The sequence below is a fragment of the Suncus etruscus genome, chromosome 2 (genome assembly GCF_024139225.1).
Source record: "Suncus etruscus isolate mSunEtr1 chromosome 2, mSunEtr1.pri.cur, whole genome shotgun sequence".
NCBI lineage: Eukaryota > Metazoa > Chordata > Mammalia > Eulipotyphla > Soricidae > Suncus > Suncus etruscus.
This window is the reverse complement of record NC_064849.1, coordinates 12,411,523-12,438,450: the sequence shown is the minus strand read 5'-3', so window position 1 is coordinate 12,438,450 and position 26,928 is coordinate 12,411,523. Positions and strand designations below refer to the sequence as shown.

At 49.5% G+C, this 26,928-nt stretch overlaps 1 protein-coding gene and 1 non-coding gene across 2 annotated transcripts in view; both read right to left on the bottom strand.

Moving 5' to 3' along the window:
- Window positions 1-1,437: 1,437 nt before the first annotated feature.
- Window positions 1,438-1,509, bottom strand: TRNAT-CGU (transfer RNA threonine (anticodon CGU)). The gene has a single exon. It is a non-coding gene; the product is annotated as a tRNA-Thr (tRNA).
- Window positions 1,510-5,411: 3,902 nt separating this feature from the next.
- MRTFB (myocardin related transcription factor B) overlaps window positions 5,412-26,928 on the bottom strand; it is a 57,115-nt gene continuing 35,598 nt past the window's right edge. Inside the window, exons 7-15 of the mRNA XM_049768547.1 lie at window positions 25,607-25,741; window positions 22,307-22,554; window positions 17,888-18,020; window positions 16,252-17,262; window positions 14,076-14,213; window positions 12,529-12,687; window positions 12,265-12,417; window positions 11,168-11,228; window positions 5,412-7,615 (exon numbers count right to left, since the gene is read on the bottom strand). Coding sequence (XP_049624504.1) covers window positions 7,083-7,615; window positions 11,168-11,228; window positions 12,265-12,417; window positions 12,529-12,687; window positions 14,076-14,213; window positions 16,252-17,262; window positions 17,888-18,020; window positions 22,307-22,554; window positions 25,607-25,741 — 2,571 coding nt within the window. The 3' untranslated portion in view covers window positions 5,412-7,082. The remainder of the gene's footprint in view (window positions 7,616-11,167; window positions 11,229-12,264; window positions 12,418-12,528; window positions 12,688-14,075; window positions 14,214-16,251; window positions 17,263-17,887; window positions 18,021-22,306; window positions 22,555-25,606; window positions 25,742-26,928) is intronic.

Below are 26,928 nucleotides of genomic sequence, written 5' to 3'. Positions count from 1 at the left end.
CTTCTCTCCGTCTCCTCTCTCTCTCTCCCTCTCTTCTCTCTCTCCCTGTCTCTCTTCTCTCTCCCTCCCTGTCTCTTCTCTCTCTCTCTCTCTCTCTCTCTCTCTCTCTCTCTCTCTCTCCCTGTCTCTTCTCTCCCTGTCTCTCTTCTCTCTCCCTCCCTGTCTCTTCTCTCTCTCTCTCTCTCCCTGTCTCTCTTCTCTCTCCCTCCCTGTCTCTTCTCTCTCTCTCTCTCTCTCTCTCTCTCTCTCTCTCTCTCTCTCTCTCTCTCTCTCTCTCTCTCTCTCTCTCTCCTCTCTCTCTCTCTCTCTCTCTCTCTCCCTGTCTCTTCTCTCCCTGTCTCTCTTGTCTCTCCCTCCCTGTCTCTTCTCTCTTTCTCCCTGTCTCTCTTCTCTCTCTCCCTGTCTCTCTTCTCTCTCCCTCCCTGTCTCTTCTCTCTCTCTCTCTCTCCCCCTGTCTCTTCTCTCCCTGTCTCTTCTCTCCCTCTCCCTCTCCCTCTCCCTCTCTCTCTCTCTCTCTCTCTCCCTCCCTGTCTCTTCTCTCTCTCTCTCCCTGTCTCTCTTCTCTCTCCCTCTCTCTCATCTCTCTCTCTCTCTCTCTCTCTCTCCCCCTCCCTCCCTCCCTCCCTCCCCCCTCTGCTCTCTTTCTCTGTCTCTGTCTCTCCCTCTTTTATGACACCATGATTTGCACTGTTGTTCCAGCAAGGGTGCCTTGCTGCCTTGCCTCTTGGTTTCTCCACTTTCAGCGCCGAGTTCTTGTCCAGAGCGGTCAGTTCCAGAAGGGCCCCGTTGGGTGACAGTTGGAACTGATGGCCACGAGCTCTCTTCGGAGCAAAGTGAGGTGCAGAAGAGTGGGGGGGGGGGGCACTTGGGAGGGTGGCTCGGTTCGGAGGTCTTCACCCAGCGGCAGGCAGAGGCTCAGAGAAGGACAGGAGAGGCCACAAATCCGACTTGCTGGACCGGGCCAAGAGTCCCTCTCCCCTCCTGCAGCGCTGCCAACAGTTTCCTCTGTAAACGGGGAGCCAGAAGGACCCCAGGGGTGTGCGTCGCATCTGCTTCTCGGAGAGGCCGAGGCTCCACTTCAGGCTCAGAAAGTTCAGGATCTCGGAACCACGTGGCGCCAGGGCCCAGTGTGGGGCCTCGATCTCGCGCTCGACCCATTGGGACTTCGTGCTTCTTACTCCCCCAGGGCTGATGCTGCTGGTCGGTAGCCGGCGGAGCTGCCCACTTGCAAGCTCGTCCCCTCCCGCGGGGGCAAATTTGGATTGCAAACGGATTAAAAACAGTTGGGCCTGGATAAAGTCTAAATGCAGCACTTGCTAGCAAGGAGTTGCAAGGAAGAGAGAGAGAGAGAGATGGCCGGGGCCATCCTTGGAAAGCAGAGCAAAGGGCCCTGCCCTAAAAAGTCGCCGCCGAGAAAGCAGCGAGCAGAGCAGAGCCAGGCACGGACGGGGTTCGAACCCGTGATCTTCGGTTTACGAGACCGACGCCTTACCACTTGGCCACCGCGCCTGCGTTGCAATGGCGGCGCGCTGGGCCTCTATCCTGGCGCTCCTCCCGCGAGCCCGCGCACCGGCGCGCGTCAGTGCGCGTGCGCGTGCGCCTGCCGCCCGGCCCCGCCCCTAGCCTCGCCTCGCCCCGCCCTGGCCTGGCCTGGCCTGGCCACGTCTCTCGGCGTCTCCGCCTGGCTGAGCCGCGGGTTCGAGTCCCAGTCCCGCCGCATCCGGCCGCGGTCGAATGTCCGCGAGTCCGGACGGGCCGAGCCATTGCTGGCCTGGCCGGGCCCGCGTCTGCGACGGTGTTAAGTTAGGAATCTAACTGACGCTTGCTTGCCCCGGGATTGGGGTGGGAATGTTGCACCGGGCAAGGGGGTTGTTCTTTACAGGGCTGAAATCCAGTGCTTCTCAAAGAGTGGGCAAGCCCCCCAAAAGGGGTGCGAGGCTCCGTAAAGGGGGGCGGTTTGACCTCGGCAAACGCTGTCCCAACAAGCTGAGCCCCGTGTTGATGTCTCTGATGTCTCTGGAGCTGAGAGTTGCTGTGTCCTGCTTCCAACCCCACTTCGGAAAGCTATGCCTTGCAAATGGTGCTCATTGGAGCCATTCATTCAGACATCACCTCTGACGACAAAATCAGCTCAGATGATTGTATAGATTTTTGTATTGTATGTCTTGTTTTATTGTATTGTATATATTGTATATATTTTTGTTTTGCAGGTTAAAGTTCTTTTTAATAAAGATACTATTTACAGTCGCGTGGGGAGGGGGCGTGAAAAATGTTTTCTTCTTCCTAGGGCATGACAGAAAATAATTGGGAAGCACTGCTGAAATCCAACTACAATCATATTTGTAATCACGGTGTTTAAATAAATATATTAATTTAAAAAAAAAAGAAAGAAAAGTGCTGAGCCGCAAGCCTGTGAGTGCTAAACCGCGTGGGCACGACCCCTGATTGCCTGCCTGAGCAAGGCAGGTGTTCATGCTGTTGTTGGTGGTGATTTTGGGGGTTACACCAGGCAGCGCTCAGGAATTACTCCTGGTTCTACACTCAGAAATCGCTCCTGGCAGGCTGTGTGTGTGTGTGTGTGTGTGTGTGTGTGTGTGTGTGTGCGTGCGTCATACGGGATGCCGGGATTCGAACCACAGTCTGTCCTGGATTGGCTGCGTGCAAGGCAAACACCCTACCGCTGTACTGTTTCTCCTGCCCCCGAGGCAGGTGTTGGTTGGGAGGAATGTCCTCAGTTTCCCAGCTGGGCCTGAGTTGTCTGCAGAATGTCCTCAGTTTCCCAGCTGGGCCTGAGTTGTCTGCGGCTTCTTCTCCAAGGCCTCTTACCATGGAGGCTTTGCTGGCACTGACTTGCGAGGCTTGAGCTTCTCCCCGCCTGTTAGACTGTGCCAGCTGGTCCCGGGTCTGGACGGCTTTAGAACTCAGCACTAGGACTGCCCAGTCCCTCGAGCATCTTGGGCTGTAGCTCTGGGAGTCTCCAGTGTTGTGAGTGTGGGATGGGTTCCCTGCAGTGCAGGAGCTGATGGACATTATATTCTCGGCCCTGGCAGCAGATTGGGGCAGAGAATCAACGAGAAGGCTCCTGGGCCCCCCTGAATACTGCTGGGGTCCTCCGAGTCTCCCCTGAAAAAATGTGCAAGTAATCTGGGTAGAGCATGTAGCCCAGCTTTTATTTGCTTTGCATATTAGAGGGCCTGAATTTGATCCCTATTCTGCCACCAAAATAATTATAAAGAGAAGGGACGGAGACATGGTACAGGGATAATGGTGCACTAGGCTGTGACTGGCAGTTTCTGGTATCTGTTTCTGGCACCATAGGTGGTCTCCTGAACTCACCTGGAGTGACTTTTTCCAAGCCCCTCCCTGATATGGCATAAATATGGTCCAAAAATAGGAGGTGGGAGTGTGAGTGAGCTGGGCACTTGCTCAAGGATGATTGCTCCTGATGGTGTACAGTGGACCACATGGGATGGCAAGGAGCCAACCCAGGTTGCCTTGAGTGCAGGGCAAGTGCCCTCTCCACTGTGCTGTGGCTGTTCATTAGTGATTTCAGATGCTTGAACTGGGCAGTGACCATTCAGCAGCCAGTGGGTTCCCAATGGTACCCCTTTCTGTGGGGTTCACTGTTTTCCAGTACGCAGTGCTGTGCACTGTTCATCAAGCCTAGACAATGGGTCCATAATGGACCCATTATGCCACGAGCTCCTGGGGGCTGATAGTGAAATGCCATTTTAAATTTTATTTTATTTTTGGGCCACACCCAGTGGTGCTCAGGAGACCATATGGGATGGTGGGGTATTGAACCCCAGTTTGTCTTAGGTCGGCAAATGCCCTACACTGTGCCATCACTCTGGCCCCTGTAATGTCACATTACTAGAAGCTGTTAAAGGCTGTTTCATGTGAACTGTTTGAATTTTTCTCACGAGCTGGGTTTGTAAGCTGATTGGTTTTCTCTAACTGGGCTAACTGTTCATTCCTGGAGTGTCTGTGGGTTAGCCCCGAACCCGACTAGAACTTCTTATTTGTTATTAAGTTGCTTCCTTACAGACCAGATTTCGGGGTTAAAACCCTTTTTGTTTGTCTCCTACGGGATTCTTCCCAGACTGTCCCAACGTCGTCTCCTCTACAGAGCAGGACTCACAGTACATCAAAATGGGTTTTATTTGAGACACAAAAATGCAAAATTGCTGATATCAAACATTTCCCGATCAGCTACAATACTGCCACTATGTACAAAAGATTTGATGATAAGTGTGCGCACATATAAAAATACAGTATGCGTTAACTATGTACAGTACATGTGCAAAATGTATGGCATTCAGACATGATATGGAATTGGTTTCAGGGGTGCAAACAGCAAGTACAAAGGCATCATGGTTTTCCTTTTAAAAAACAACATAAAGTTATTACATGAACAGCCCCCCCACCGTCATCATTTTTTGTTTATTAAACTAATGCTTCACGAAGCAGGGCTCTGTAGGTTGGTATTTTCCTCCTTTTTTCATAAAGTGAGATGCTAAGACATAATGTGAGAATGAAAAGAAGAGAAATACCTGCCACATTGCATTTATATTGCAAGCAAAAACAACAAAAAAGAAACTAGTTTGTACATAGAAAGGAAACAACTTGGTATATTTACTACTAAATATGTACTGCTCTTAAATCAACGATCTATGCTATTTTACAGAGAAACAATAGAGAAATATCTACATCTTTGTGAAAATTATAACCCTTCAATGGATAATACGTTTTTGGGATTTTTTTGAGATCTCATTTGTCTCAAATTTTAAATAAAAAGTGCCTTCTTTTGGCAAATACTTGGCAATGCCTTTGGTTCCTTTTAAAGCAAGTTTGCATTACTCTTGGTTACTTGAGGTTAGGTACTTTTGGTAGAAATTAAACCCTTTCTAAACCGTTTAGCGTCTTTCTCCTACCAAACAAGCAAGCTTCTTACAGCACATTGTAGAGGTAATGGTCAGGGGGTCTGGGGGATTCTATGACCTTGGTTACAGCTCTGTCTCCACAGTTGGCACGAAGCTCTGTGTGATAGGACAGCTGTGTCGGCCCTGCTGCAGCCTCCAAATTGTGACTTTTGTAGGGACATTCACAGAGCAATGCATCTGCAGGGCGCTTGGGGTGTGTGTGGGAGGACCTTCTGTAAACATGTGCAGCTTTGGAATTCGAGGCCTCTGTGCAAAGGTTTCAAGCAGAAATCCTTTGCATGGGTGCTCTTCCTCAAATTCTGCAAAAAGTGGGGAGGGGAAACATCGAAGGCTGCTTAATGCCAAGCCAAGAGTCGCTTCACAAAACATATCCTGGAAAGAGCAAGTCAGCAATATTTGAACCAGGAAGAGTGAGGAGGAGAGAGGGAGGGAGAAAGGGCGGGTAAGGGGAGGACAGAGAGAGAGGAGAGGAGAGTATATCTTAATTCTTTTCCAGTTTTGACTGAAATCACTTGGAAGATGAACTAAATGCAGCTGGGCTGTCTGCACTCAGAGCTCTGGGCCCACCTCCTGCCCTTCCAGTCTGCGTGGAGAATGCGGCCCCTGCTCCAGTGCTCAGGACTCTGCTGAGGAGGGGTGGGGGTACTTGTGAATTTGGTTGATGGGGCTCTAGAGCAGAGAGTGCAAGGGACTATCCTATCAGCTGTGGGGGCCACCTTGGTCCTGACTTGAGCAGAGGGAGCCTAAGTCGGTATTGGTGAATCGCTGGGGGCTACATTCATGGCCACCGTGCTGTGTCCCCCGATGGGAGACGGTGTCAGTTATGTGCAGGGCCATGCTGCAGGCATTAAATGAGAAACTTCAATAGGGTCACTTGAGTAGACAAAAGCTATTCATATTAAACACAAATAGTATCGGAGCAAGAAATCAGCCAAGGTCCCTGCAGGCCCAGGTCCCCTAGACTGTTGGGGAGCACCAGTTCAGCAAGGGCTCCAGTGTGATGGGCAACTATGGGAAGGAAGATGGAGCTCGAGTACGTGCAATCAAGCCGACGTGCAGAAGTAACTGAGTCAAATCAGCAATTAGGGAACAAACAGAATCCCAGCAAGGATGCCCCAAGAATAGGTCAAGGTGAGAACAGGTGCCAAGGGGTGCCCCCAGCTGGGGCAAGAGGGGAAACTCAGGTTTCTCATCCACATTTCTCCTACACTTAGATGACTGGCTAGAGAGATTTTTGGAAATTCTGTGATAGTTGGCATTTTAGAAAGTTCTTAAACTACCCTACGAGTATGTGCTAAACTTTTCCTACATGAAAAATGATTAAGAAAACCTCCAGTTTTTCGCTCTCCAGCTTGAGGATGGGGTGAGAGTTGGGCAGCCTCGCCCCGAAAGCTCCTGAACACTCAAGCCTTTCCTTGGTTCTTTGAGATGGGCCTGGTTACCTGAAAGTCAGTCAGCAAGTCTTTCTAGAGAGAGAGACGTGTGGCTCAAGTATTCTCCAACTATTAAGAGTTATTACAAGGACTCGGCCCCAACTCCTGCAACTGAGGAGGCAGCCCAGAGCCCCGACAAGGGCAGCGGATAGAAATCTTGGTGTCCTCAGTATCCCTTGGGCTTCCTACCATAGATGGTATGTTACGGGGAAAGAGCTTTCCTTTCAACTTGGAAATCTAAAGTAAGATTCCAAAAATCACAAAATAAACAACAACATAGAAATAGAAACATAGGTTTCTGAGGGATCCACAAGGATCTGCTGGGAGTCGGTGCTGACTGGCTGGTGCCACTCAGGCCACTGGAAAAGTGCCAGTGCCGTTTCTGGGCCAAGCTGTGTACCCCGAGGATTCAGGGTCGCTGAGAATCTCGGACGTGCCTGTGCATATTCCCCCTTCCTTGCTCTTATCCACAGGTCTTTTTGCTCTTGTGTAAAGTCTGCGGGAACAGAAGAGTTTGGACCCAGAGTCAGAGCAGGCAGGTGCTGCGCTGAGCTGCAGACTCACTGCTGCTGGCCATGGGGGCTCCCAGAGCTGACCCATGCTGCTCTGGGCATGCTCATGGCTTTGATCCGTGGCTGTGGCCTGTCCCTAAAGCCACCTCTCAGAGTCGCCTTTCTCAGGGCCTCACACCCGAGACTCTTTGGCCTTAGTCCCACGGCAGCGGCAGATCCTGGGGATCCAGAAAGTCTGTGGAGAACATGCCAGGGGTGGCGCTGAGTGGGGTGAGGCCCGTCGATGAGCCAGGCATGCCGAGGTCCAGCCACTCCATGTTGTCCAGGTTGGCGTCGGGGAGGTCCAGGGACAGGCAGGGGGTGCTGGCAGCGAACTGTGCCTCGGTGGTCTCCATGGGGGCGTGGGAGTGGTCGAGCGCGGCGGGAGGTGCCAGCAGCTCGCTGTGGAGGTCCTCGATGAGGGAGAAGGGCTCCCTGTCCTCACTACTGCCCGACAGCGGGGCAGCATCGCCAGCCGGCGGGAGTGCTCCGTCCAGGAACGCTTCAAGCTGGTTCTCTAAGCTGGCAGACAAACTGCTCATCTGCTCTAAGGAGATGGGTGGCGCCATCTGGACCTGGGGGGGTGGCCGGGACACCACTGTGTTGACGGGCATCGTGGTGATGCTGGCGGTCACTGGCCTCATCTTAGAGATAGGAGCAGGCTCCTCCTTGATGGGGAGGGAGATCTCTGCAAGGTACAGAAAGGGGCAGGTGAGTGCCGGGTACTGCCCGCCCTTCCCTCACAGGCACAGCCCTGCTCTGCCCCATTTTACCTGGCCACTCCAGGGAGCTGGGAAGGCTGTGGGTTGGGCGTGTATCTCAAATGGGCTTCTCAACATGGAAGAGGAGCGGACTGCTCAGGGAGGTGGGAGCCGCTGAGACCTGATCCTGCCTGGTCCACCTCACGCAGCTTAACTTGAGGCGGATCATTTCCTCTCACTCAGTTTTAGTTTGGCTTTTGGTGAATATCCTAAGCACTAATTAAGCTACTCTTTGCCGAAGAGAATAGTCTGGGGCCAGAATGATAGCACAGCAGGTAGGGCGTTTGCTTTGCACACAGCTGACCTGGGTTTGATCCCCGGCCTCCCATATGGTCTGTCCCCTGAGCACAGCTGAGAGTGACCCAAAACCAAAAACCCCAACACTCCCAATCAACTAATGAACTGTTATAGACTTAGTTATGAGGATCTGAATGATTTTGCTGATATGCAAGGAAAGCTGGATTTAATAGAAATGCTTCAAAACCCACACCCCTGGGATGCACAGATGGGTAATGGGAGGAATCTACAGTCAGTCTACTTGTAAAGTATGATTTACGCACTAGGCTCTTCCTCCATGAATTCTAAATAGTCATTCTTGCTCATATTTGCACAATAATGTGAAATATACTTAGTGGATGCTTTGTCACATTCATTTCCAGATTTGACAAAGATGTTTTTGTCAAAATTTTTCTTTGGAAAAAAAATTTTTTTTCTTAGGTTCACACCTGTCCAAGCTCAGGCCTGGGACCATATGGGATGCCAGGGATTGAACCCTGGTCAAGGCAACCCACTGTATTATCTCGAAAATGTGTGTTTTTTCTTTTAATGACTCTTAAATTCAGACACTGGGATGTCTACTTTGATTTCCACAGATACACAAATGAATGTAAATTACTGTTTGAGATCAACATAATTAAAAGCAGAAACTTGCTTTGCATGTCACCATCAGCTAGCACATTGTTGTATGTCACACTGCTGGAAGATTGATAATCTCAACGTGAAGGCAATCTGGCCGAAACATCTGTCACTCCATTGATCATCAGGGTTGACTTGGTTGATCTGGCTGGCTAGGCGGTCCCCTTCCTCCCTCACTGCTCCATGTACCTCCCTCCCAAAGCTGCGCTCGAAGAGGACAGCCTTCCCCAAATAGAAATGGACCGTTTGAAGAACTGCACTCCCCTGCTAGAACCTCCAAATGAGCTCCCATGGTCCATTTGTAGGAGAATGTAGGGTAGTCAAACTTCCCAGACTCCAGACACATCCAAATGAGGCGCTGCACATAGCAGTCTGCCTTCCTTAAAAACAAAAACAAAAACGAAGGGGCTGGAGCAATAGCATAGTGGTATGGTGTTTGCCTGGCACTCAGCCAACCTCAGATGGACTCCGGTTCCATTCCCGGCATCCCATATGGTCCCCCTTGCCTGCCAGGAGAGATTTCTGAGCGCAGAGCTAGCAGTAACTCCTGAGCGCCAATTGGTGTGACCCAAAACCCAAAACAAACAAACAAACAAAAAACAAAACAAAACAAAAAAAAACACAAAACCAAAAAAAAAAAAAAAAAAGAAAAAAGAGAAAAGAAATCGGAGATTGAACCCAGTTTGGCCGCATGCTATTGCTCTAGTCTGCTATGAAGAAATTTTGATTATTGTTTAAAAATTGGAACAAGGGGCCGAAAAGAGAGCATGGAGGTAAGACATTTGCCTTGCATGTAGAAGGATGGTGGTTCGAATCCCGGTATTCCATGTGGTCCCCGAGCCTGCCAGGAGTGATTTCTGAACATAGAACCAGGAGTAATCCCTGAGCACTGCCGGGTGTGACCCAAAACCAAAAAAAAAAAAAAAAAAGGAACAAATAGTTGGCAGGAAATGTGCACTGGTGAAAGTATGGGTGTTGGATGTTGTATGACTGAAACTCAATCATGAACAACTTTGTAACTGTATCCCAGAGTGACTCAATTAAATAACTTAAAAAAAAACAAAAACCCGAGGGTCAGACCACTAGCACAGCAGGTAGGGTTGTTTGTCTTGCATGCAACTGACTTGGGTTCAATCCTGGCATCCCATTCAGTTCCCCAAACTTGCCAGGAGCAATATCTGAGCACAGAGCCAGGAGTAACCTGAGAGCCTCCAGGTATGGCTCAAAAACAAAAACAAAAAAAATGTGAGCAATATAGGAGAATATCTTCATTTCACATAACCAATTTAAACTTAAATAGCCAGTTATGACTTGGATTACAGCACTGGTTACAGAAAATAGCAAGGTTAGTGGTAAAATAAACTGTATTTACTCCACATTTAATAATAAACAAATATGCAACTGCCAATTCCTACAAACCTACACTTTTATTTTATTTTTGGGCCACCCCAGTGATGCTTGGGTTATTCCCAGCTATGCGCTTGGGGGACCATATGGGACCTGGGATGGGGGGGATCAAACCGAGGTCCATCATGGGTCAGCTGTGCAAGGCAAATGCCCTACTGCTGCGCTATCACTCTAGCCCCTAAACCTACACTTTAAACCCACTGTTGGTGAGTATATAAACATTTAAGTTGAGGAGATCCCCACACTTTTTTTTCCTTTTTTTTTTTATTGTAAGAATTTATTCAAGAGACAAGATTGATTAACATAATGAGGTAAACTAACGTAACATAATATAGTGACCTAACATAACATATAATATAATTGATATAATAATAATACATGCAAGTCAGAGAAAGTTTCTGATTAAAAACAGATTTTTTTTTCTCATAATGGCTTCATATCTTTCACAGTAGTATTTTAGGTACATATTAACATTGAGTCAGGGGAATACCTATCACCAACTATGTCCTCCCCCATTCCAGTTCCCTTTCTACAACCCATATATCCCACCATCACCCCCCAGGCTGCTAGAGTAGGTGGACCCCTCTTTGTCTGGCTTACTATTAGTGGAGACCCCCACACTTTTGATCTGGTTCTCCTAACTATCAGAGCTAGGAATAACTCCTGAGCGTAGCTGGGTGTGGCCCAAAAAACAAAAAAGGGGATTGCTTAGTCATAGAGAAATTGGCTGTGTGAGGTCCTGGGTTCCATACCTGGAACCATAGAACTGTCATCAGGGAAATTTTTTTGTCATAAAATATTCCAAATTAGGCCAGAGTGGTGGCAAAGTGGTAGGGCATTTGCCTTGCATGTGCTAATCTAGGACAGACTGCAGTTTGATCCCCTGGTGGCCCATATGGTCCTCCAAGCCAGGAACGATTTCTGAGCACATAGTCAGGAATATAGCATTTTAATATATATTATGTATTAATATATAAATTCCAAAATAGCATTTTAATCATAAAAGTTCCTAATGCCAATTAGGTTGCTCCATTCTGACAGAATTATGAATTTTTTTTTAAGTCTATCACCGTGATACCCACTGAACAAATTCTGAAGAGGAAGGTGGTTCTTAACACCAAGAGGAAAACTTGGCTAAAGGGAGCTCCATGACCTACCTCCACTCTTGATAAGGATGTCGAAAAGGTCATCCATCTGCTGGCTGTGAGCATTGGGAATCTATGAGAGGGAGAGACGGTTAGCTTCTTGTAACATAAATCGGGGCCCACCAGACCTCGATCCATGAGTGAGTCATGTACCCAGAGTGTCACGAGTTAATGTGTAGGGAAAGGATTTTGGGGAATCTTAATGCCCACCTCAGACAACTGGGACACATGCCTGGCTACATTTTAACATCCCTCTCAGACTTGAAAGCATGTCTGAATTTGCTCAGTGCAAATTGAAACTCCACCAGGGGTCTGCTTGATTTTTTTAGCTTTTACTGAATTCCCTGACACACACCCATAAAATGGCCAGCAGAAGCAAGAGGCGATCCAGACCCACTGTCTGTAAGTTCCCAGTGACCTGCTGTCATTGCAGATTATATTTAGATCTTTAGGTAAATGGATCCAAACCATTTCACACTCCAGTCCCCTGTGTAGCTCCCTCGAGGCCAACTCCAAGTTCCCAGATCTTTCACCAGGAGATGTTTACTCCAGCCCTCTTTGGACAGAGGCACATCAAATCCTGTACACGCAGGAGTGCTCAGACCTGGCAGTCACTACTCCGAGTGCTGATGAGACAGAGCGAAGGATATGCACTGCTGGTGGGGATGCAAAATGGCCATTTGGAAAATAGCCATTTCTGTTTGTTTTGGGGGCTTGTGGGCCCAAGGATTGAATCTGGTGCTCATGCATGCAGAGTATGTGGGTAAATAGCTAATTAGAAGTTGATTAATGCTTTATAGGTTCTGTATAGGTTTTATTCTACTCATATGCTAAGGCTTGAACACTAATATTCAACTTTGAAATAACCCAAACTGGTACTTTAGTAGGGTGGAGGATTTCCCCAGAACAAAAGGTTCTGAAATGCGGTTAGTTCCCACTCACAGGTCATTGCCCCAGAGCCTGGAGTGAAAGGAGAATGAAAACGATCAAGTCCTCTAGTGTCACCCTCATCCTAACAGTGATGGCTCTGAACATTGAGGATCTACACAAGGGAGAGACATTGAGTTTCTCTGGGACAGGCCGTGAGGACATCTGAATATGGGCCTTACCTCAGGAACGGATGCCTGGGCACTGCGCGTCTGCTTGATGGCCTCCTCATAGCGGGGTGGGTCCTTGGTCTTGGGGACTGGGCCCCCAAACAGAGAGTGCTGGACGACGAACTGCTGGGGTGGTGGGGGTGGCAGCGGCGGCGGTGAGCTCGGCTGTGGGCATGGAAGGGGCACATGTGAGTCCTATGCCCTTCCACTGCCTGTAGGACAGTCTGGGTCACTGGCTCAGGAGTGTGGACACCCACCCTCCAACCCTGGGCCCACCTTTTTGGGGGTTTGGGGCCCGTTCTGCAGGGCTGGCAGTGCGGTGCTCCTGGGTGGAAGGCCACTGGCACACGTTGTACTGACAAATGGCTGCTGGCTGGCTGGTGCGGGAGGTCGCTGATAGGGAAGTGCTGAGTTGGGGGTCGAGTTTGTGAAAACCTGGAACGAATAAAATTTTTTATTATGCATTCTAGTCTTATCTGTGTGTTTTCTTTTTTCTTTTTGGTTTATGGGCCACACCCGGCGGTGCTAAGGGGTCACTCCTGGCTGTCTGCTCAGAAATAGCTCCTGGTAGGCACGGGGGACCATATGGGACACTGGGATTCGAACCAACCACCTTAGGTCCTGGATCGGCTGCTTGCAAGGCAAACGCCGCTGTGCTCTCTCTCCGGGCCCTGTCTGTGTGTTTTCTATCGAGGGTTATTTAGGGCAGACTTTGCAGGCCACTTAGGTTCTGCCACTGCAGCCTAAACCTGGGCAAGTGTGTGGTCACCCCAAATCTCAGCCCAGCAGAACCAGAGATGGTGCCGCTTGCTTTCGAAAACTTGGAAGAAACCTTCACGCACACCGTTGTTACAGTCTTCTTACTAAGGCCAGATGAGTTTGAGCATGTGAATCATTTACTAAAATTGCGACTACTTTCAAATGTTATTGTTGGACTAGGAGTCTGCAGGCAGAGGCATGTGTGAGGTGCCACCTGCTGGTCAGGGGCGATTGCTGGTAGCTTTGAGAAGGGACCTGGACCCTTCAAGAAGGGCGACAGTCTCTGTGGAGTCACGGAAAGATGAGGAGGCACAGGGAGAAAGCATAAATCATGCGTAAGGCCCAGCACATAGAAACGTAAGCAGTTTCCATAGATTGCGTCTCCTTTTCGTTTTGTTTTTTTTTTTGTTTTTTTTTTGTTTTTGGGCCACACCCAGTAACGCTCAGGGGTTACTCCTGGCTATGCGCTCAGAAGTTGCTCCTGGCTTCTAGGGGGACCATATGGGACGCCAGGGGATCGAACCGCGGTTCGTCCTAGGCTAGCGCAGGCAAGGCAGGCACCTTACCTGCAGCGCCACCACCCGGCCCCTCGTCTCCTTTTCAATTGTTTGGTTTTAGAGTCACATCTGGTGGTGTTTAGGGTCACTCACTCTTTTTTTTTTTTTTTTTGCTTTTTGGGTCACAGCCGACAACGCTCAGGGGTTACTCCTGGCTCCACGCTTAGCTTGCTCCTGGCAAGCTCGGGGGACCATATGGGATGCCAGGATTTGAACCACCATAACTTCTGCATGCAAAGCAAATGCCTTACCTCTATGCTATCTCTCTGGCCCTGTCACTCACTCTTGATGGGGCTTGAAGGATCACATGGGGTGCTGGGGATTGAACCAACGTTGGCCTTGTGCAGTGCAAAAGCACCCTACTTATTCGCTTACAACACCTAGCCCCTAAAACTACTTTAGAAACTAATACTCAAACTGTCAAGGCAAGGGCAGGTTCATTTTCCCAAACAGCGATAACCTGTACCTGAGATAACACTGGACCCAAAGCCACGACCAGTTACCCACCTTTTGGACTTGCGGGGGCTGTGTGAGCACATGTGGGGTGAACGCGTCCTGTTTCTGAGATACAGGCTGTGTCAGGCCTGAGGACAGGGCCGCAGTGGCCAGCTGAGGCTGTGGCTGGATTCCAGCCTGTGGCGGAGTCTAGGAGGCAAAAACAGGCTGTGGTCATAAGATTCGAGACTTGGATGTGGATGGCTTCCAGGAAGGGGTGTTACCAGAAACACAAAAACCCAAGCCTCACACCCGGCAGCGATCAGGGGTTACTCCTGGCTCTACGTTCAGAAATCGCTCCTGGCAGTCTTCGGGGACCATATGGGATGCTGGGATTCGAACCATCATCCTTCTGTAGATAAGGCAAACGCCTTACCTCCATGCTCTCTCTCCAGCCCCAGCCTCTGCAGTTCTAACCTCAGAACAAACGTTTCTTTTTAGGAACCCATATCTGAAGTGCTGAGATTTTTCATCTGAAAATGAGGGGAAGATGGAAACCTGAAATAAAAACTTGGTACCAGCTCCACCACATCTGCAGGCATGGAGACGGCTCATAAGGAACAAGCACCTCTGGAGGGCCTGTTCATGCCGCCCCTGCCTGCTGCTGTGAACAGACTCAGGGCACCTTTCCAAGTTCCAGAACATCTGTACTGATGGAAACACTTTTCTTTCTTAGAGCTGCCACACAGGATCTCTGGTGAAACTGGGGACAGAGGCCTTTGGCTCAGTCAGGGCTTCTCTGTGGTGCTCTGGGCCATGTGTTTCTCCTGGAGGCACATTCTCATCGTGCTGAAGTCTACCACATCTGTTACCTGAAGGGGGATATACATCTCTACCTATATTTTGCCATACCCGGTGATTAGGGATTACTCCTGGCAGTGCTGGGGAGAACCTATGGGATGCCGGTATCAAAACCTTTTTGGTTGCATGTGAGGCAAATGCCCTCCCTTCTACTGTGCTATCGCTCTGGTCCACATTACACCAACAGAAAATGAGACATCATGGTGCTCACACTGAGCAGAGTGCTTTGACACCAATGTTCAATGACTTCATTCCTGGATCTGTGGCCACATTTTCTTGAATGTAGGTGTCTGCCCTTAGGAACTGAACTGGGGAGGAAGTGATGGGCATGGCCCAACAAAACATGGTCTGGAAGCCTCATTTAAAGCTAGCTCTAGGGTCAGAACAATAGTACAGTGGTAGTGCATTTGCCTTGCACGCGCCCAACCCTGGACAGACCTCTGCTCGATTCTTGGCAACTCATTTGGTCTCCTGAGCCTGTCAGGAGAAATTTCTGAGTGCAGAGTCCAGAGTAATCACTGAGTGCCGCTGGGTGTGGCCCCAAAACCAAAACCAAAACCAAAAAAAAAGCTCTGGGCCAGAGTAATAGCACAGTGGTAAGGCGCTTGCCTTGCATGAGGCTGACCTGGGACCAACCAGGGTTCCATCCCCTGCATCTCAGCATCTCAGGAATGATTTCTGAGTGCAGAGCCAGGGATAAACCATGATCGATGCTGGGTATGGCCCAAAAGCAAAAAAAAAAAAAAACAATAAAGCTAGCTCCATCCTGGGACCTTAATGAACCTTTCAAGGCCTCAGCTGCTTTATTTACCACAAGCTTATCAGCTGGATCTTCTGAGGAAGAGGAAGCTGAGGAACAGTTCTTATATACAAACACAGCAGCCAGGATCCTTAAGCCCGAGTACCACCAGGTGTGGCCCCAAATTCCCCACACCCAAACAAAACAAGACAGATAGATACACACACACACACAAACACACACAGACACACACACACCCCCCAAATTCCCACACCCAAACAAAACAAGACAGACAGACACACACACACACCACACACACACACACACCATACACACACATACACACACACACACACACACACACACCAGTTTAGGACACGCTTCGTACCTTTGTGGTCCCAAATTCCCCACAGCCAAACAAAATAAGACAGCTAGCTAGCATTTACAAGAGCACCACTCATACAACACACACACACACACATACACACACACATACACACACACACACACACACACACATGCACCCAAGTTTAGGACACACTTCTCACCTTTATGGCCCCAAATACACACACACACACACACACACACACACACACACACACACACACACACACACACACATGCCCAGGTTTAGAACACGCTTCGCACCTGCAATTTGAGGCTGCCCCCAGGCAGCTGCACAGAGGCCACGCCAGGACCCTGGATGGACACGGGGAGGAGCAACTGAGCCGTCTGTGTGGTCAGCAAAGCCTGAGGTGGCGCCACCAGGGTAGGTGGTGCTTGCCCTTGAGGGCTCACGAAGAACTTGGGGAGAACGTTCTGCTGCTCGGCGGCCACTGGCACCTCCTGCTTGATAATGACCTTCTTGGCCACAAGGGCCTGACTGCCAGCAGGAAGGGGCGGGCCCACAGGCTGGGTGACCAGCAGGCCAGGTTGCTTGGAGCAGTCAGGGAGGGCCGCCTCGTCCTTGATGAGGGAAGCGCCGCGTCTCTGCTCCAACTTGGTGCCAGGGCCCGCCGGGCCACCCAGGGGCGCCTCCAGGGCACGCTGCCCTCGCTTTTCCACCTCGAGCTGCATCTTCAGCACCTCCACCAGCTTCTGCTCCTGCTCCAGCTTCCTCTTGAGCTCCTCGATTTGCTTCTCTTTCTCCTGCAGCTTGCGGTCTTTCTCGGCCGCATCCAGCTCCAGGCTTGACAGGGTGCTGCCCGGGGGGCTCAGGCTGTCTTCATTACTGGCCACTCTCAGAGGGGACGAGCACAGGAACTGGGAAGGGGACATCATGCTCATGATCTCCGTCAGCGTGTCGTTCATGTTGGCTTCCTCGGCACTGAGGCTGGACAGTTCCGAGGGGGCAGGAGAGATGGGCAGAGGGGAAGGGGCTGTGTCCACATGAGCAGCACTGCCAGTTCCCCCCGAGGGCAGTTCTGCTTTGAAGGTGGGGCTGGTGTTGGTCACCGAGTTGTGTAGTGTTGTCACTGGCAGGGCCATGGTGACCTCCGGGGTACTGGTGACAAGGGCTGACGTGGACACGGCCACAATGCCTGTGGCTGTACCACTGCTGTTCATTTCCTGGTAGGATTTCAGGCGCTCGATGAGGTCCGGTTTGCTCCCCGACACGGGTAGGCCCCTGAGCTTCAGCTCTGTTTTCAACTCGGACACCTGCAAGCAGAAACACGTCAAGAGCTCCTTGCCTGGAGCCACAGACCCCGATGCAGCTGCAGGCCACTTCTTGTCCTATCAGGCTAAGGGACAAAGGGATATGCCTGTCACCTAACCCTATGTTATAGGGCTTCCTCTCAGCGGTAGACCCTGAGAAGCAGACCAAGGTATGAATAAGTTTAGAGGGTGATTCCTCTGGGTGTCAATCCCTACTAGGAGGGGTGACAGCTATGCTTCCTGAGGGCCATATGACAGTTAATCTACACAGGGGGACTGGGGGGGGTCTTATTCCCATTTCACAGATGAAATCAAGGCAGAACTGCTAGAGACAAGAGGAACCCAGGGCCTGGCGCTGGAGATAAATGCCCTTTGCCCTTTCTTTTCCCTATTCTGCCCAAACTTGGCAAGAGGAAGAGTGTCTTAGAGCATTTGCCTACAGTGTGAACAGTTAAACCTCAGGAGCTTATTACTGGCCGACTTAGCAGGTGTGAGAGAGAAGCCGTCCCTAACGATCGAGATGGCTTTGAAGGATGAGTGTCTGTGTTAAATGACCAGTATGAGACAGTCAGGGAGGTCGTGTCCCTGTGGCAGCATTTGGGGGACTCAGCCCCACTGGACCCCTCACCTTTAAGTCATCCAGGCTTGAGGGCAGTGTTCCTGGTTTCCTCCCTGGAGCAGGTGGTGTCTGCCTGGGAGTGCTGGGCACGAGGTTGGTCAGCACTGAATTTGTGCCACTGTTATTCTTGTCGCCGAGTGGTCTTAAAAAGAAAAATCAGAGTTTATACCCAAATAACCTCTGTCCTGATGGTGCTCTGCTCAGTGTTTGTGTGGAGGACGGGAAGAACACCTGCTGTGGACTGTGAGATTTGGGAATAGATAACCCTGGGGGAATCACATGTCCAGATCAAAATATGGAGGGGAAGGGTAGGGAAGGAGAGAAAGAATAAATGTGTGTATATACATGAGGTGGGTTCATCTTAGTGCCGCCAGAAACAACAGTTGCACCTTCCTGCAAACAGCACTGGACCAAACGGAAACTACTGTACAGAAAAGGCTCAGGATTGGCCCCCTACAGTTCACCTGTTCCCTAAACCTGAATGTGAGTTAGTATTAGAGAAAAAACATTTGGTCTTTTGGGAGTAAAATGTTTCTTCCACAGGACACAAGACTAAAAGGGACAATTTAAGGGGTGAAAAGTCAGGCCAGAGACAAACTTATGCACATATTCCAGACAAAGGCCTCTGTATAGAAAAAGTCTTAAGGGGCTGGAGAGATACCATGGAGGTAAGGCGTTTACCTTTCATGCAGAAGGTCATCGGTTCAAATCCCAGCGTCCCATATGGTCCCCCGTGCCTGCCAGGAGCAATTTCTTAGCACGGAGCCAGGAAAAACCCAAAAACCACAAAAAAAAAAAAAAAAGTCTTGGAAACCAGTTTATTATTTTTAAAAATTTGTTTTTGGGTCACTCCCAGCAGTGCTCAGGGCTGTCCTGACTCTTGGGGGAGCATATGCTAAATCAGGGATTCACTTGGGACAGATTCAGGGGACCATTATGTGGTGCCAGGGATTGAACCCAGATCAGAGACATCTAAGGAAATGTCCTACCCATTGTGCTATCTCTCTGGCCCCACTCCATGGAACTGTAATTCTGATATGCTGCACCTTTGTGGACTGTTATTTTTGGGTGTTTTATTAAAAAGTTTGTGAACCTTTGACATTTTCTTGACAATACACAAGTCAAATTAATTGTTCTATTTGTACTTTCTTTTTTTGGTTGAAGATACGGTAATATTCATTGCTATGATTAATAGTTCAGTGTGTAACTGAACCTCTAAAATAACAAACCAATAGAGGAGGGAAAAAAAAGTGTGTGCATTGGGGGCCTTTTGGGCAGCATCTCTGCTTCAAGTTGAGAGAGGAGTCAGAGCAATAAGACAACAGGGAAGGCGCTTACTTTGCATGTGGTTGACCAATACAGGGCATCACATAAGGTTCCCAGAGCTCACCGGGAGTGCTCCCTGAACACTGTGGGATGTGCCCCCTCTCCTGTGAAAGCTCAGAGAAAGAAAGTGTCTCAGGGGGACCCGGCCCCATGTTGCTAGGGACCTGCTTTTTCTTTTTTTTTTTTGGGCCACACCCGGCGGTGCTCAAGGGTTACTCCTGGCTGTCTGCTCAGAAGTAGCTCCTGGCAGGCACGAGGGACCATATGGGACACCGGGATTCGAACCAACCACCTTTGGTTCTGGATCAGCTGCTTGCAAGGCAAACACCGCTGTGCTATCTCTCCGGGCCTGGGACCTGCTTTTTCTGTGCTATCACAACTGGGCTGTTACTAGATAAAATCCCACAACTTGGGGAGCTTTGAGATACTCATGGTCAGCACCTGGGGTTAGAATTTTAACAAACTGTTCAAACATGATGTCTCTATTTGTAATAAATTACATGTCTTTCTTCCTCCTCACCTTTGTCTGCCTTCGGCAGCTGGCATGGAGACTGGTGGCAGTGGGACTGTTTTAGGGGAGGGAATGGGGACACCTTGGTGGGAAGCTGGGACTGGTGCAGTCGCAGGCATGCAAACCCCTAAGCGTTTCTCTTTTGGACATAGCTAGCAGTGAGGGTGCTTCCTTAATTGCAGGCAACTCTATTTCATAGAGAAAATCTTCTTTAGTTTTGGATTTTTGGGCCATACCTGAGTTACCCCTAGCTCTGTGCTCAGGGACCATCTGGGATGCTGGAGATTGAGCTAACACCCTCCCCACTGTGTTCTCGCCCTGGTCCCAGAAAGGCTTCTTTGTGGGATGGGTTTCCTCGTGTGGGAAGCATCGGTAACACCATCTGCGCCTGGAGGTGGTGGCAGAGTGAGTGGCTGGTGCTGGGTTCTGCATGTGAGCTGCCCCCCCCCCCCCCCATCCCTGAGCTGCGCCTGGAGGATGCTCTGGGGTCCTGGATAGGCCACGAGCAGCTAGTCTCTGATCCTCGGCCAGCGCTCTAGGGCCTGCCCTGGTTTCCTTCCAACATCAACAACTCACCCGGCCTGCCTGCTCTCGAAACAGTAACATGCCACAAACCTCTCTCCTCATCTGGGCCTGATGTTCTGGGATTTAAGTGCTTTGCTGTACAGTCCGAATGACTAATCAGTCGCGTCCTTAGGCACTGGGGTTTTTCAAAGATGAGGATAATCACAGTCATAGAAGGAAAATGTTCTGGTAGGTCTTAAGCCTTTTCTACTTCCTTCCCATAGAGATGGTTAGCTGATGTGTAGGAAACCTACGTTTCCTAGCTCATGGTTTTTCTAGATCACAGTATCACGAGCTGAGTGGACAACAAATGATTCCCTATGAGACTTGTCTAGTGGTTTATTTTCTGGAGCTGAAGAGTTCTCTAAAAAGTGAGGAAAACATGAAGCGGAACCTCTGAGTTATCTATCATCTGTGAGAAAAAGCATAGTGAGGATCTCTAAGTAGCAACTACCTCCCAGATACTAGCTACAAACACCTGGTTCTGAGTGTCCTCCTTTTCCTCCTCCTTGGCCTCTGGCTGGGCTCACACTGAGCCACACGCATTGGACACCCTGACTTCTGGTTCTCTTCAACATCACAGGCCTTTCCTTTCTATTCCTGTGCCTTTTCATCCCCCCCCCTTTTTTTTTGGCCTTTTGGGTCACACCCAGCATCGATCAGGGGTTACTCTTGGCTCTAAACTCAGAACACGCTCCTGGCAGGCTTGGGGGATATGGGATGCCATATGGGATGTGGGGAGTGAAACTGGGTCCGTCCTGGGTTGGCCACGTGAAAGGCAAATGCCCTACCTCTGTGCTATCTCTTGGCCCTGTGCCTTTTCATCTTGCATCAATTTTACCACAAGATTTCTAACTGGTTTTGCTATTTATTTGCTCTTCTACATTGGTGTCAAACTATTTTCTTCTTGCAGTTGGAGATTCCCATGTTTTGCTTTTATGAACTTTTGAAATATCTACCGCATGAAGACTTTAAAGTCTTCTGCCCCAATCCAGTTTATTCTGTACTCTTTTATCTTCCAGGTTTCTAAAAAAAAAAAAACTTCACTATCTTTATTCCAGCCAATGCCCTGACACCAGTAAGTAGGCACTACTTGCTATTTCTGGCACCTGCTCTCATTTCAGCAGTACCTTTCCTCGTATCAATATCCTTCCCTTGCCAGCAAGCTGTCCCGGGCTGTCTGCCAGCTTTTGGCCTTTATGTCTTTTAAAAAGCCAACCAGAGGGCCAGAGAAATAGTACAGTGGGTAGGTCACTTGCCTTGACAGGCCAACCCCAGGTTGGATCTCCAGCACCAATATAGTTCCGGAAGCCCACCAGGAATGACCCCTGAGCACAGAGCCAGGAGAGGCTTCTAAACAAACAAAACAAAAACCTATTTACAGTAGATCTTATTCTACTTATGCTTTTCTCAGCATCTATAATCATTTGAATAAATGACAGGCAGCTTGTTCCTTGAAAATGTCCTCTCTGGGACTGGATCGATAGCAGTGGGGAGGGAACTTGCCTTGCACACACGGTTGACCTGGGTTTGATCCCCAACAACCCTGAGCGATCCCTGAGTACAGAGCAGGAGCAGTCCCTGAGCACCGCCAGGTGTGGGCCCCACCCTCCCTCCCCAAAAAAAGAAAAGTCATCTCTGACTTGAACAATGGAACCGACTCTGGGCAACCCCTGATGTGAAAACAATGAAAATGACCGGCTCACTATGCACCATCGACCACTCACTCCTGCAACAGGCAGTGAAAGGTGCATTCTGAAGCCTCCTGCGGGCCACTGGCAAATCTCAGACACTGGGGCGGTATCACTGGGGCGTTATCTCAGTACTTGAGTCCCGCCCCAGACAGCAGGGATGTGGCCTCACTTGAGAGCTGTACCAGACAACACACCCAGGAGTGGCCAAATTTGAGCCCTGCCCTAGAGATCAAAGGCCTGGCCTCCTTGGGCCCCACCTAGACGACACGCCCAGGTATGTGTGTCATGCTTGAGTCCCGCCCCAGACAGCACACCCGGGCAACTTGTTCGTACTTGAGCGGCGCGGGCAGGATGGTCTGGTAGTTGTAGCGTTGCTGCTGCTGGCTCAGGATCTGCAGCTGCAGGAAGAGCTGCTGCTGCTGCAGCAGGCGGGCGTAGTTGGAGTCCATCTGCGGCTCGCTCTTCTCGCCCTTCTGGTCAGGCGGGATGTACTGGTGGTACTTGAGCTTCTTCACCCGGGGCTTGGGGTCTTTGCACTTTTTGCTCCGGTGTTTGTCGTTTGGGTTCTTGGGATGGCTTTGCTGTTTGGGAGAAAAGGAAAATTACTTTTTTTCAGAGCGGCTACCACAGGAAGCCTATTCTATTGTGTCTGGATGATAGGAATTAAAATGGAAAGCACCTTGAAAATTAGTATTTGGGAAATTTTCAAAATATTTTAGAATGTGCAAAATCAGTTTTTCTTTTCTTTTCTATTTTCTTTTTTGACATACCTGGTGTTGCTCAGGGGTCACTCCTGGCTCTGTGCTCAGGAATCACTCCTGGTGAGCTTGGGGGACCGTACAGGACAAATGTACTATCACTGTACTATTTTACTATTCACTACCCGCTGCACTATTGCTCTGGCCTCCAAACCCTTTTTTTTTTTTTTTTGTGGTTTTTGGGTCACACCCGGCAGTGCTCAGGGGTTATTCCTGGCTCCAGGCTCAGAAATTGCTCCTGGCAGGCACGGAGGACCATATGGGACGCCAGGATTAGAACTGATGACCTCCTGCATGAAAGGCAAACACCTTACCTCCATGCTATCTCTCCGCCCCCCCCCTTTTTTAAAGAATATACTAACTACGTTTCAAAAGTCATGGAAACTTCCATGTACTACTTCCCTTAGGCAAAAATCTGCTAAGAACTTAAAACTTAGCAGCTCATATGCAATGATGGGAAATCATACGCAATGCCTCATGGGGATCGAACCCAGGTCGGTCACATGCACTCAGACTCTTCTCTCAGGCCCCAGAAGAACTCCATTTAGAAGTTCCCAAACCAATTTCTTCTTTTTCTTTTTCTTTTTTTGGCCACACCTGACAGTGCTCAGGGATTACTCCTAGCTCTGTGCTCAGAAGCCGCTCCTGGCAGGTACAGGGACATGGGATGCTGGGATTTGAACCACCGTTGGTCCTGCGTCGGCCACTTGCAAGGCAAATGCCCTATTGCTGTGCTATCTCTTCAGGACCCCTATTTTTTCTTTTTACATATTCAGTATGTGCTGATTTCATCTGAAAAGAAGTTCAGTGACAAAACAAGGTGTAGAAAATTAATTCTTCAACTGGCTCTCGGTAACATTCTGAGCAGGCAGACTGTGCGGTGCGCCTGGATCCCTGGAGCCCCGGCTTCTCTCCAGCACTGCATGGTTCCCGGAGCAACACTGCATGGCAAACTCCTCCCACGCAAAAAGACGACTCTGAGGCGCACTAAATGGAACAGAGCTGTTGGTGTGAACGCGTTCTATGTGCTCATAGAAGCAGGACATTGCCTTCCAAATCCCTAAATCGAAGACAAAGTTGAAGATAGAGCCGCAAATCATGGAGCTGGGGAGCCTACCCGGCTGACCCCTTCTCCCCAGAGACTCGAGTTTCTCCCAGAAACTCTCCTGTTCCTCCCTTCCCGGCTCTCAGGTCTTTGCTCTTCAGCGCCACCAAGTGGGTCCCAACAGTGCTCCCAGTCATGTTCCTGGAGGATGCTCCTCCCTGGATCGCACTGTCTGTCTTTGGGGAAGGGGCCTGCCATGTATGTCCACCTTGCACCTAAGTCAGTGCCTGGCATGTGTGCACAAAGAAAGGCATGCAAAAACTTGCTGATGAGATGAATGTTGATGCCAACTGGATATAAGTATTTACATCAGGACAGCCCCAAACTACTGCTGTCTGACTCCCTCTCCCACTCGCCCTTGATCCACTGTCATTGGATTGTGTGGCCACAGTCAAAGATTTATCTTACATCTTTCCACACCCATCAAAAGGTTTGAGAGGGTTGGCGTTTTCTGTGATGAGAAAGCAGTTACTCTGGACGGAGTAGCTGGACCATCAGGATCAGCGTTCTCTGGACTCAGGTCTTCCCAATCCGAGGCTAGGGGCTATTTCCACCTGAGGCAACACTGGGAAACTGCTTCCCTGACAAAAAGCCCCATCCATGGTCTGCCCAGTCTGGCTTACGGCGCCTCAGTCAGGGACCCTAGAACTGCAAATGCTGAGAGCTGGGGCTCCACATTTCCCTACTCCACCCTATGCCATGGTCCTTCATTTATAGGGACTTCAGATGTGGCCCCTGGAATATCTGGGGGACCTAGTGGAGAGCAAGGGAGAGACAGGGAATGAAGTTCAGTGTCTGCCGGGAAAGGTGGCCCCACACTCAGATCCTTGTGGCCACGGGGGGCCAGGCTTGGGAGTGGGGAACGTGGATGAAGACTGGCTTCCACAGCATACGTGCTGCGTGTGACCTTAGGGGATCACAAGCATTGAATGTCCTGGATTTGGGGCTGGGTTTGGAAGATGGGAAAAACAGCTCCTCTACCCTGAGGGTGTGGAGGGAGTGGAGTGGGAAGAGCTTCTCTCCAAGGATCCAGGACCCTCTTTGTGGGATGCAGAGCAAGGCCAGTGTAGACCCTGGGGGTGAACAAAGCTGGGGCGGAGAAGGGGCTTCCTCTGCTTGGCCAGTTGCTTCCTTGGGCCTCAGGCTTTGCAGTAGCACTGCAGGGAGAGAAACTGAGTTCCCTAATGTCCTTTTAGAGTTGTAAAAATTTGAGACCTACACCCCTCTTGTTTTGGCAAAAGCCGTATCTGAAATGTGGCTCAGCTTCTTTTCTCCGCTTTATTTTGAAGTTCTAAGTATACTTAAAGAAAAGAAGAAAAAAGACTTAGAAATGTGCTGTATATGAAAGCATGTTTTCCTTCCTATGGACTTGCTCTTAATGACTTATTTTGATCGAGCTTAGCACAGGGAACAGCCACAGTCTGCGCCTTATCTGGAGAACAAACCAAGCCTCAATAGCCAAATCTGCTAAATCACAAACACTGTACGTGCTTGTCTGAAACCTTTGCCCTGTCATGCAATATATCTGGGACACCGGCGAGGCTTCAGACATCTGGGGTTCAGTCTCAGGGTTTTGCTGAAACAACTTCCCCTCACTGTGTCCCTCCTTGCATTTTATCTCGGTAGCCCCCTGGAGGGGGACACACAGGAGAAACAAGAACTCCTAGCACATGGGCCCCAGTGGATGCTGCCAATCTGAGCCCAGTTAGCAGGTCCTTTCCTGGCTTGGGATGTGAGGCTGAGACATGGACACACCACATGGGTACATACCTTCACCAGTGTGGGCCCAGGTTTGGCGGAGGACACAGTGTTGTTGGGGAGGACGGGCGCTGTGGACCTGACAGGCGGCTGGTCTGCAGCAGGAGTTTTCAAGAATTCAGGAACGGATGGGGATACTGCAGTAAACTGGGGAGAGGCAGAAGGGGAACAAGTCTGAGAAGCCAAAGATAGCAACTAAAAAACACCAGAGTCACTGGGACTCTACATTCTGCTGGCCTTTTTAATGTATGTTACAAAGAACAACCACAATATCAACAGCAATGAAAATTTTAGGTCATATCCATATCTGTGGTGAGGAATCTGGTAGCTAGAATTCACAGGAGACTCTGAAACCAAGCACCCTACATTATCATACTTCAAATGGGATCCAGAATGTCCAAGCCATAGAGGTCACTATACTGACTTTGTTCTCTAAGTTACTAGTTACATATTACAACCTTAAAAGGACGTTTTATGTTTTTTCTATTCATCTTATTTTGGGGGGAGCCTCCTAAGGTATGCTCAGGGGGGCCAAGGGCCTCTCTGGCAATATTTTGTCACCCAGTCTGGTCCAGTGCTAGTGTCAGTGGATGTCCACCAGCTCAGGCTCCTTGGTACTGGGGACCACCCTCAGAGCTACCCCAGCAACACTCAGAGGCCATTATAGCTACACCCAAAGATGTGGGGAGCCCAGGTGGTGTCCGGCATTGGACCTGGCAGCTGTCCTGCTCCAAGTCCCTGGATGTGTGGCAATTGCTCTTGTGAGTCACAGCAGCCCCAGGTCTGGGCCTCCAGGCCTCCTGCCCAGAAGAAACAGCTACCAAGAGAGATATTTTACTTAACTCTAAGCATCATCAAAACCATAATCAAAATGAAAACATCTTTGATTCACTCTCCCCCAAGAAACAAGAGAACTGTAGGCTTTGTTTTTACTGGATTTAACTGCTGTCTCCAGAACATGTTTAAATGTAAGGAGCATTGGTTCTTTCATACTATTACTACAAAAGAAAATGTCAGGAAAAATTGATTTAAGATGAAAATTTATGTATAAGTTGCACTCAGAAGAAAACACTTCCCATTTTAAATATTACTTTCTCTCTTGTTAGCAAATGCTCTGGGAAAGTTTGCTATAAATGAAACAAGGATAAATGCTTAAGCTGGTTCAAATGTTGCATGTGTTTGGACCTGTTCCTTCTGTTCATGTCTCTATTTTAGTTGTTTTTAGTTTTTCTGCAGTACTGGGGCTTGAACCCAGGGCCTCCTGTGGCAAGTCAAGTGCCCCTGAACCCTACTCTCGGCTCCTTCTGAAAAGGTAATTCACATGAGAAGGACCA